General features: G+C 41.6%; 1 protein-coding gene across 1 annotated transcript in view; it reads right to left on the bottom strand.

The window, feature by feature from the left end:
- Nucleotides 1-10702, bottom strand: part of Ets98B (DNA-binding protein Ets98B) — a 37918-nt gene extending 27216 nt beyond the window's left edge. The window contains exon 1 of the mRNA XM_043425994.1: nt 9993-10702. Coding sequence (XP_043281929.1) covers nt 9993-10025 — 33 coding nt within the window. The 5' untranslated portion in view covers nt 10026-10702. The remainder of the gene's footprint in view (nt 1-9992) is intronic.
- Nucleotides 10703-11220: the final 518 nt, after the last annotated feature.

An 11220-nucleotide genomic window follows, 5' to 3' on the forward strand; every position in this document is an offset into this window, starting at 1 on the left:
TTTCGCGTTACCAGGAGGTCGAAAGCCTCCCCGGAGCACCGTAGGGATACTTGGACCGCGTGTCCGTCGTTATATAGTTTCACTATAAAATTCTCCGCGATACATACAAATATAAAGTGTCCGAGTCGGGTACGTAACTCCAGAACGATATAACTCGGAGCACGAGATACTTTCTGATGTATCTCTGTCCGCCTCGCCCCTGCTCTCCGCTCGCTTGCTACCATTTCGGCAAATCCTCTGCTGTAAATCCACTTCCATATTTGCTAGGAATCTACTACCCCCGTGCGAGTTTAAGTGGCAATAAAAGGTGAGAAGCACCGAGACAAGATTTCCAACGATTGACCTCGTTGCTTCGAAAAGTCGAGGAATAAAATCATTCATGCGAGATCCAAAAGAGAAAAACCAATAAACGATCCTTTTTCAATTTTATTTTTCGGCGCTTCGAAGTTTTAGATGCGAGCCCGAACGAGGGAAAACCTCTTCCCTTTTTCGAAGGTGAGAAATATAAATGAGCTCAACCTATGAGATTTTATTATATTCTCAAATATTTCAGGGCCTCTAACAAACCTACGAGTGATGACTAACGAAAAAACCCATCTCTGTTGATCTTCGTGTTTTCTCGATCTTTGCTACGAGAACCGCAAGCGTAGTATATAAACTGCTTCTTGCCAGTGCTCAACCGGTTTCTCTCCGAGTGTTTGCTCACAATCTACACTACATACACAAGTATATATAGGTGTACATAATTATGTGTCTATCGAATGAATAAAATATTTATACAAGCGAATACACTGAAAAATGTATGAATATGGGTACGAACAAAAGTGCTGTGTGCGATCAAGCCCGCGCGCTTGTACATTTTCTGCCAATATAGGAGTAAACGTACTCGAGTTCCATGTCGAACGATTTTACTGCTTCGAACCTAAGCGACCATTACAAAGAGCAGTTTAGTCTCGAATATTACAATGACATTTGCTATCGAATGATTATTAAAAGTCCAATTGTTAGACGGTTTGTTCTTCCTTCGTGATCGCGGGAAAAAAATCGTTAAAAAAACAGTCGAAAATGAACTCTGTCGAGTACTCCGTCGCCGGTACCACTCTGGCTTTTACTACTAGCGCGTCGTTCTAGGAGAGACGACACGAACGCGCGAGGAGACACACAAAGAGACGCGGAGATCAGGGGCCCGGACCCCCCGCGAGGAACCACCCTGGGACCACATGACCCTTCGTGGTCTTAGTGTTTTGTTCTGAAATTAGAAATTCTTTTGCGGATCGAATGAAAAGGTTGATGGATCAATCTCTGGCGTTTCGATTCTTCGCTGATTCTTCCTGGTACCTTCAAGGTTTTTCTGGGAGAAAATGCGTCTTCGCGTGATCTGTGATCGTTAGGGAATTTAGTTTTTGGTTGTGAAATTCAAAAAAACGATCAGGTGGACGAATTTATTTTATTTCGTTGAACAAGGACACTTGCTGAATCAACACAAGATTTTTTCTAATAAATGAAATAAATATTTAGCTCAATTAAATATTGTATATTCTCGGTGTTATTTACTCAGTGCCAGTTTTCAGGTGATCGCGGAATTGAGAAGGGATCAGAGAGCTCGAGGAGCGCCTACGAAGGACTGTTTTCATGCGTATTTTTCGATTCTCGAATCCAGGAGGGCACTGCTGGAAGAAGCCGAAACGTTTGTCCATGGCACGGATGGTAATTTTTCCATTCCCGAGGCAAAGTACATTCGCATTCGAAGAATGTAAGGTTGAGGACATGTCAGGGTTGGTTGCATGTTTTCTATCTGAAAATGAGATATTCGAGGAGATTCCACTGACACAGGCGAAGGAACGGTGATTTTTGAGAATATTCAAGAAGTTTCTCCCGCGGTCGTAGGTCGCGCGGCGAGAGTGAAGGGCGAGCATTATACCCGAACGTACAATTGCACCGATGAGAATTGCCCAGAGGGAAGATGTCTTCTCGGAACACGAAGAAGGTCACGAGTGGGGAGTGCCGTCGGTAGTCGATTTCCTTCGAAAAAATAATAAAGACGCGATCGAACCAGAGATCCATGTGAATATGAGTGTCGTTCCACCGACGACTTTAGCTCCAAATAATCGATATGAAATTGTGGACAAAAATAACATATTTTCATTGGAAGATTGCTCCACGAAAAATCCGGCGACGATTATCCATCGTGGTAGCAAATTTATTCAATGACCATTGACAATCGCAGCGGATAAATAATATTTTTTTCTTTGTTTCGTGATTCCCTATAAACGCACACGAGTGCAGACGATGAGCGAAGTATTTAAGCGTGGGAAGTTGCTTTCCCTCTCGGTAACACGGCGTAAAACATACGTACACACACCCACACACGCTCGTATCGGGGGGTACGTACCGTTAAATCGTATAATCGCGCAGAGATCGTACCGATGGAAATTGGTATCCGCGTGTATGCCTGAAGGATCGATCATTCGCGCGCATCGCGGTCCTTTATAAATATTTTTCCAAGAGTACAAATGCGAGGTACACGCAAACGCTGGAAATTTACGCGGATTATACGTGCGCTATGCGAAACGCGTAATCTGTTCGACTCGAACTGACCGATCGAGTTTATAAACTTCGAATGATAATATGGAGACAGATCAATTCGACTGGAGCTTTGAATGTCGAAAATAAATAAAGTAGAAACTTCGAGGTTCGAAGCACGTTTACATCGAAAATAGAGGTAACAATCGCCCATAGAACGACAACTAAAATATCGATTTTTTGAAAATTCGACTATCACTCTTTCGATTCATAAATTCCTACAATCAGCAATACTGCGAATATTCACAATTTCGAACATATAATAATGAAAGACTAAATATTATTAAGGTTGAAATACCAAAAAGTTGACCGATCAAAATAAAGAAACGCAGCGGAGCTCAAATACACGCGTCTCACTCACTTACTTAATTATTCAGACCAGTGATCTCCAATTTCTAACATCGCTATTTATTTGTCTTTGGCCTTTTCTAGACATCGCTATTCTGCATATCATGCAAGTTTTATAAGCTCGAAAAATTCACTTTCGATTTTAAGCTACTCTGTTTTCTGGTATGTTAATAAAACAACTACTCTTCATTTTGAATTCGAAAATATGAACTTATGACATTAGCATGGTCTGTTAAAATTCCATTCGAAATGAAAACTATGGAAATATATATTTTTGAGTAAATACGGGTTCGAAGAAGGAATATTCGGTTAAACACGTAATCCGCTAAAAATTCGATCGGAAATAAGAATTTCGAATTACTTATTTTTCTCCCATCTGATATCACAACTTTGAAAATATCAAAATATCGACCGTCCTACAATTTGGTTATTTGACATTTTGAACCCTGCCTAAATTAACTAATCTGCAAATACGATCTCATTAGAAGATTGTTGAGTGAATCGTTCCTTTAACGAATAAATTCAGACATTTTTTTTCCGCAAAGTGTTCGAATCCGCATGAAAATTTGTCGTGAATCGATGTATCGATTTTCTAACAATGGATCAAAATGGAATCTGATATCACAACTTTTAAAATTTTGAAATATCGACCGTTCTATAATTCGATTATTCGACATATTGAACCCTACCCGTTGAAGAAGAGAGAAATACGCAAATGGTGACGAAGAATAAAGTGAGAGAGAGAGAGAGACTCGGAAAAAGTCTGCTCCTCTCCAGGGTTAATGCGTATGTGCGCGGGAACAACGATAACGGTCGGATAATGAGACGCGCGCGCATGTAATTAAAGGAAGGAGCATTTGCACTTTGTAAGAGTCTACTTCGCGCGTGTGTTTAACCCAACAAATTCTATACAAATAAACGCCGTCACACATTATACAGATTTTTATGTTTGCACAGTTTAGTAGAGTCGATTCGTATACTATTACATTTGCATACACGAATACGCGGCTCCATCTCGAACGTAGAAACTGATGATTCCCCCCCCCCCCTCAATAATACGTACTCAATCGTCTGTCCTCCAACTACGATTCCCACGTTCCAACAATGTTCACAGCTCACAAAAACGAATTCACGAAGTTCAAGGACGTTCATCAAGAAATTATTGCTTGAAACCAAAAAAATTGGGTTCGCATGATTCCGACAGAAATTTCGGAATGATTGGCGGAAATTTTGGCGTTTTTTTCGAAAGAGAAACTCCGACGGAGATGCAGTGTACATTTTCAATATTCTGGTAATCGAAGTGGATGCAATCGAAGAGCGCAGTTCAGAGTTCACGTGACAATGTTGCACCACGAAAAACGAAAGTGTTGAGAGATCGGACGACTCGGGAGGTGACCGAGGAACGAATTTTCTACAACTTTTAATTTCTTTTCCCCCAACGCATGAGTTTCTTCCGACAAGCAATTAGGGAGCTTGGATGAACCGAGAGGACCATCACGGTAAAAATAGAGGCTAAAAAGTTCTACGGAGAACGACGGAGAGAGGGAGGGAGGCAAAGGGAGAATGTAAAAAATAATCGAGGTCGCGAAAGGCGTAAAAGTGAGGCAGGGGTCCTCTAGCGTGGAAAACGAGTCTGTCGCAATTACCATGAGCCGAGATACAGAAAGTGCAGATCGCTTGCCTCCTCCCCCGATCGAATCTGTTCCTCTCTCGCGGGGCTGACCAGCGACTCGGGTCTGTATGGCAAAAGGTATCGCAGCAGGCGAGGAGGAGAGTGAAAGATCCGAAAGGCCGCTGCCAACCACGCCCTCGCTAATGCAACATTGCTCGGACAGGAATCAGGATTCGAATTGGTGTGGCAAGGACGTCGAGTAACGACCACAGTACAAAGACACTTCTACCTCTGAATATATATATATACGTATATTTATATATAACTTAATTGGTATATTGTGGCAATGCCGGAGACAGAAATACGAGCTTTTGCTGAACCGAACGATTATTACGAGATTTTTTCTTTCAGCTCGCCTCATTACTATCATCATTATACTTTTCCGCAAGAGTTGTGACGCTCGAACGATTACAGATTCGAGAATACAAAGCAAAAGTGTGATTTCCCAAAATTTCATGTCGAAGCAGAGTGGCTGCTGATCTGTAATCTGAATCTACTCACCGATGACGCGAATGCTATTTCTATGCGAAAATTCGCGACGTTTTGTTTGCCGATTCACGAAATTGAGGAGGCAATAAAATGTAGAATTTTTTCTCCCCCACTGAATCAGAGTAAACAATTTTTCTCCGCGGTTATTTCGTTTGTAATGTCTTGCCGACTGGTTTTTGACGTTCGACCAAAATTCCACTGTTGATATATTGACGGTTTTCTAAAGAGTTGTTAAAATGCTTTGAAAACCCATCAATTTTTTGTTCATCGACACTTTTTTGGCCATGACATCTCTTTCGGCAGCTCTACTCAAGTCTGTTGAAATTAAAACACTTTTTACGAGACGTCAATAACAAACGACCGCGATTTCGGAGATGAGGTGACTTAAATGCGAATTCGAATCCAGAGTTTTCGTCCGCACGATTCTATACCGCAGCAGCTCTTTGTTCGAATCAATTAGAAAGAGTTGAGTTACTTAATGTTACTTCGGGGATTGTTTCACGTTTTTTCTCCCCCGTGTTAACTTATGGGGAGAACAACCCTCATAGAGAATTCACGGCGTGACCGGTGATGGTCCGCTAATTGGATCGGCGCGCTCTCTCGCTTACGGAACGTTCGTATCTGCTACGGAGACTCACACGCACGCCGATCGTTGTCGTCGTCTTTCAAAGCGTATGTTCAACGAGCAGTGCGCCCCTGAACTCTATGAACTTGGCCAGGCGGTAACAAGTTTTTTCGAATATTGCTTTCGTTCCCATGAAATTAAAAATGTTGCAAAGACTTTTATCTTCATAATATTTCTTATCGGATACGCGATGAGACACTCGAAATAATATTTGTAATTTTTTATCCTCAACTACTACGGCTCAAGAGGAAAAAAATTATCGAAACTATAAACGAACATATTTACGCTGAGCTCTCTCATGGGACTTGTGATATTCCATTTGCGTAACACCTGAATACCACGTTACCAAATCGAAACTCCACTTTGATTCATTGTTAGAACATCGATACATCGATTCACGACAAATATTCACGAAGATTCGAAAACTTTGCGGAAAAAAAATGTCTGACTTTATTCGTTAAAGGAACGATTAACTCAACAATTTTCTAATGAGATCGTATTTGCAGATTAGTTAATTTAGGCAGGGTTCAAAATGTCAAATAACCAAATTGTAGGAAAGTCGATATTTCGAAATTTTCAAAGTTGCGATATCAGATGGGAGAAAAATAAGTAATTCGAAATTCTTATTTCCGATCGAATTTTTAGCGGATTACGTGTTTAACCGAATATTCCTTCTTCGAACCCGTATTTACTCAAAAATATATATTTCCATAGTTTTCATTTCGAATGGAATTTTAACAGATCATACGAATGTCAAAAGTTCATATTTTCGAATTCAAAATGAAGAGTAGTTGTTTTATAAACATACCAGAATACAAAGTAGCAAAAAATCGAAAGTGATTTTTTCGAGCCTATAAAACTTGCATGATATGCAGAATAGCGATGGCTAGAAAAGGCAAAAGTCAAAATAGCGATGTTTGAAATTGGAGATCACCGGTCTGAGTAAGTGAGTGAGTGAGACGCGTGTATTTGAGCTCCGCTGCGTTTCTTTATTTTGATCGGTCGACTTTTTGGTATTTCAGTATTTCAACCTCAATAATATTTAGTCTTTCGTTATTATATTTTCGAAATTGTGAATATCGCTGATTGTAGGAATTTATGAATCGAAAGAGTGATAGTCGAATTTTCAAAAAATCGATATTTTAGTCGTCGTTCTATGGGCGATTGTTACACTCTATTTTCGATGTAAACGTGCTTCGAACCTTGAAGTTTCTACTTTATTTATTTTCGACATTCAAAGCTCTAGTCGAATTCATCTGTCTCCACATGATCATTCCAAGTTCATAAACTCCAGATTTTAGCTGTTCGAAATGTTAGTCATTCTAACATTTTATCCCCACCCACGATATCTTCGCGAATTCCATGGACTGGTGTACTCGCTGAATGTAAAAAAGGAAGTTTTTGTGTTAATTTTAGCCGAACGATGAGGCTGATTTATTGAAAAATACGTCCAAAGTCCGCAGCAATAATGCATGAGATACTGGTTGAGCGGCGAGAGTACGATAACACAAGTATTTTCACGACCCGGCGTGTTATCGAATTTGGTTCGAGTATTAATCGAGACAACGGTCGGGAAGAGCCAATTTTGTCTATACTATTTGAACGGTCAGAGGAGACGAGATAGAGAGGAGAGACTGAAACTTTCGAATGAAACTTTCGAAAAAAGTTGTAAACAAGAAGCCGTATTTTAGCGAACACGCATTGATTTATCTGCATTGTTAAGTGTGGATGTTTCGATTATCATTCAGTTGAACTGGCAGTCGCAAGCTCACGCATGTCAAGACACAAATTTGTACGAATCTGAAAAAACAAAATGAGCAGAAAATAGATTTGTTGACCGATTGATTTATCCTCGATTATTTCCCTTCGTAGATTCGATTGCTACATTTTAATCGATTGTCCAATTAAGAAGTCACAGCGCCCTCTCAAGGACAGCAATACTTTATTCGTTAGCAATAAAATTCAATCAGATTCTCTCTCTCTCTCTCCTTCCCGCTTTTCAAGACTGAGAAGATTGCGTAAAAGTAACGCTCCGCGATTGATTATACGACAAAAGAGCAGCACACCGAGAGGCTGTAATAAACGAGATTATTTATGGGTATACTCGTACGAATGGAATCGTTGCAATTCGACAAACAACAAACAAGAATATTTACAGGGGAGAGACAAGAGAAAATAAAAGCATGATCAACAGCAAAGAGAGCGATGGTCTTTGAAATTTTCCACGTTTTATAAGCATCGCGAAAGAGCGACAGAGGGAGAGAGCGTGTTTTGTCGGTTGGCCGGGCCCCCAGGAGTCAAGGAACGTCGCAACACACGGCGACTTGGAGTCGCGCAAGTCGAGAGCAGCGGTAGATTCGAAAGTTATAGCCTTCCGCGTCCACACAGCGTAAGCTCTCTTTCCATATCTCGATGTTCGCGAACTCGGCAAGGCTGACTCACACATAAACATTTTTTAACGAATAAAAGGTTGAGAAAAATATCGCCAACGATTTACGAGTGATCTTAACGATTATGGGCCGCTCTGTCGATTCAAATCAAGTCCAACATACTTTGACCTTTTCACGTCACATAAAGGCTTTCGCGAAAATTATCCGCAAACTGTAACGAACAGGCCTGGCTTCAGAGACCTCGATGACAATAATCGTCTCCATCTTTGTCAACGATTCATCATCGAAAATATCAATAAGGAAAGCCTATCGAGTGCAGAGATAAGAACAAGTGGGAGTGGCTAATGCGAAGCGATTATTCTCGGGCCCATCGAGCGCAGCTGCAGAGGGTGAGCAACGTCGCCCCCTGCCAGTTGCCCTTCCCGTCTTAAGATCTGCCTCGAGACAAAATTTCACCGGAAATCCTCGAACAGAATCCGCTCGTAAACTCAAAACAAATTTCAAAATCGCTTCGTCTTGAACGTCAGCGTTGGGATGATGGAAATCAGCAAAAAGTTGATTGCACGATGAGGGCGTTAAGGCGTTCGGTCCAAACAGTCTAGCTTCGTCTTACGTCGCGGTCTACCTTATGGGTTTGTGGTTCGGATATATTAGAACATTGTGGCGAGAAAAAACGGGGAGAAAACAAAAACCACGATACCACGGGACCTCGTGAGGCCTGCCTTTTCAGCCTTTTTCCAGGTATCCTCGTGACATCATAGAGCACTTTAGGAAGTGACGATGGAAGGGTTTCAACTTCATCAATGTGTTGAAGGTGCTCATACGATTTATCCTGAGCTTCGACAAAAGTCATCAGATTTTTGTCGATACCGTCCCTCCATCGATTCCATTAATCTTGGACCTTAATAAATCTAATAAAAAGATAGTCACGCCAAATCGAGCAGAAAGTAGCTTTTGGCCGAGTGGAACATTCCTAAGTGTTACTACGTACTTGGACGAATGAATGTGTCCCAAAATATGGGAAAAAAAATCTTCCGGAGCATTAAAAAAACGAAGAACTTCGAATCGAATCGTCGCATTCTCAGCTGCAGCAGGCTGGAAACCCATTTTTCAATAATACAATTAAACGCCTGAGGAAAAACGTTTAAACTACAGCGGAGTGACTTTCCAGCAATCGTTCGAGATTTCTCCACCGGCCGCAGAGTCGCCGCGACTGGGTCAGACTACGCACTGTCCACAACTACTTTGCGGTGGAGAATTGTTTGCACGAGCGTCTCTCCTGTCACGCCCCGACTAAACTCATTCTTTCCTCTGCCATTTTCAATGCCGCTCAAACTTTACGTTCCTCTCAATCTTTCGTTTCAATTGAGCTGCAACGGTACGAACCATCGTTCATAATCTTCGACGCAGAAAAAGGAAGTCCGATAACTCCAAATATTGGCTCAGCGTTTCTTCCGATGATCTCATTTCTTCGTTTTTCCTCTCTACTGAAAGGTAGAGAGAGAAAAAATCATGTGACCCGAGGATGCCTGTCGGTTTTATAACCGAACTATCGAACATGCGCTCAAACTGCGATATCGCGAGGTGTAAAATATGCTGGTATCGGTTCGGAAAGTAAACTTCCAAAACTTTCTAATCTGTAACTCATTTTACGAGAAGAAATGACGGAATTGCGTCGTTTCAACTTTTGGAATTGAAGACTTTTGCGTTTTGAATACCGAGCGTTCCAATGTCGGAGTAAAACCAAGAAAATTGATTTATTTGATCTCGGAATATGTGAAATCGGTCATTATTGGAAGGCACAAGTCAAGTCATACGCGTTTTTTGTGTCTTTGCTGTGTTTTGTTTTGTTTTTTTTTAAGAAATTTAACAAAAATGAACTCACCGTATCCATGTCGAAAGCACCGCGGTAAACCATCGTGATGTTCGTTAAAAATGGTTGATCAGCTTCGATATCCGCGTAGAACGCAGATTGCAAAATCACAATCTGCGAGACGTTCCGGTGCAAACAGCTTGGGAATTGAGCGCGTGCGCAACTCAATGTGGTCGCGCGGGAGTAGTAAACTTTTCGATCGTGCACTCGTGAAAATAAATGACAATTTCTGGTGTCACCGTTTCTTCATTTGTGTGGAATCCTTAGAATCACAGATTTGCGGAAATGTTCACTGCTCCGAATTGCAACGGGGGTGGTAAAAGCTGTGAAACAGTGATACACGTGAACGTGCGGAACACCACGTGCTCGACGAGTGTCCGGCGACGGTTCGATCATTAAACGTCACTGGCAATAGTCAAAATCGCGAATTAACGAAGCCCGCAAATAAAACGGGTTCGTTATAATGGAAGTCACATGAATCTATCGAAGGAAATATAAAAAACTGAAGTTCGATGGGAAACGTCACTCGATTTATCACTTTTTGACTTCTCGGTCTAGTTTTGTTTCCAGCTTTTCCACTTATTTTATCCTCGTTTACCGTCGCGAGGAGGAAATTGGTGAAAAAACGTAAAAGCAAGAATTGTTGAGCCGGCAAATGAGCGGGACCACTACTCCTCCGTTCTTTCTTTCGGTCTTTCTCTCTCAGGCGCACGCTGCGTCTAGCGAAGGCCTACGTGTGACTGAACGAGTTGAGAGCAGGCGAGCGAGCGGGTTCGCGCGAAGGAACGAGTGGCGACCTACTAAGCGAGCGAATAGCGCATGCGCGATTGGCTATACTGACGAGCGCGGTACGAACCGAACAAACGAGCGCCAACCGACCAATCCACCCACCACCGGCCACCACCTTCCTCGTCTTCTTCGTCGTCGGCACCTCCTGCACCTCCACCATCTTTCCAATACCTCGCAGTAAAGAAAAAAAGAGATGGAGGGAGCACGTTTGAAAATATTAACATTTGAAAATTGAAGTAGCATCCAACCTCCGTCTCATTTCAGTGTGTCAGCCCATGAAAATGGAAATGAATATTCACAATTACATCAAATTATTAATGTTGCCTGAAAGCCCATGAAATCTTGATTGACAAGGAAATTACGACAGGATTCAACCAAAAATTTATTCTCAACATTTAGATGGGAAAAAAAATCTCATTCATGGAAAATTCCCATGAAAAATCATTTGAAA

This window comes from Venturia canescens, chromosome 1 (assembly GCF_019457755.1).
Source record: "Venturia canescens isolate UGA chromosome 1, ASM1945775v1, whole genome shotgun sequence".
Lineage (NCBI taxonomy): Eukaryota > Metazoa > Arthropoda > Insecta > Hymenoptera > Ichneumonidae > Venturia > Venturia canescens.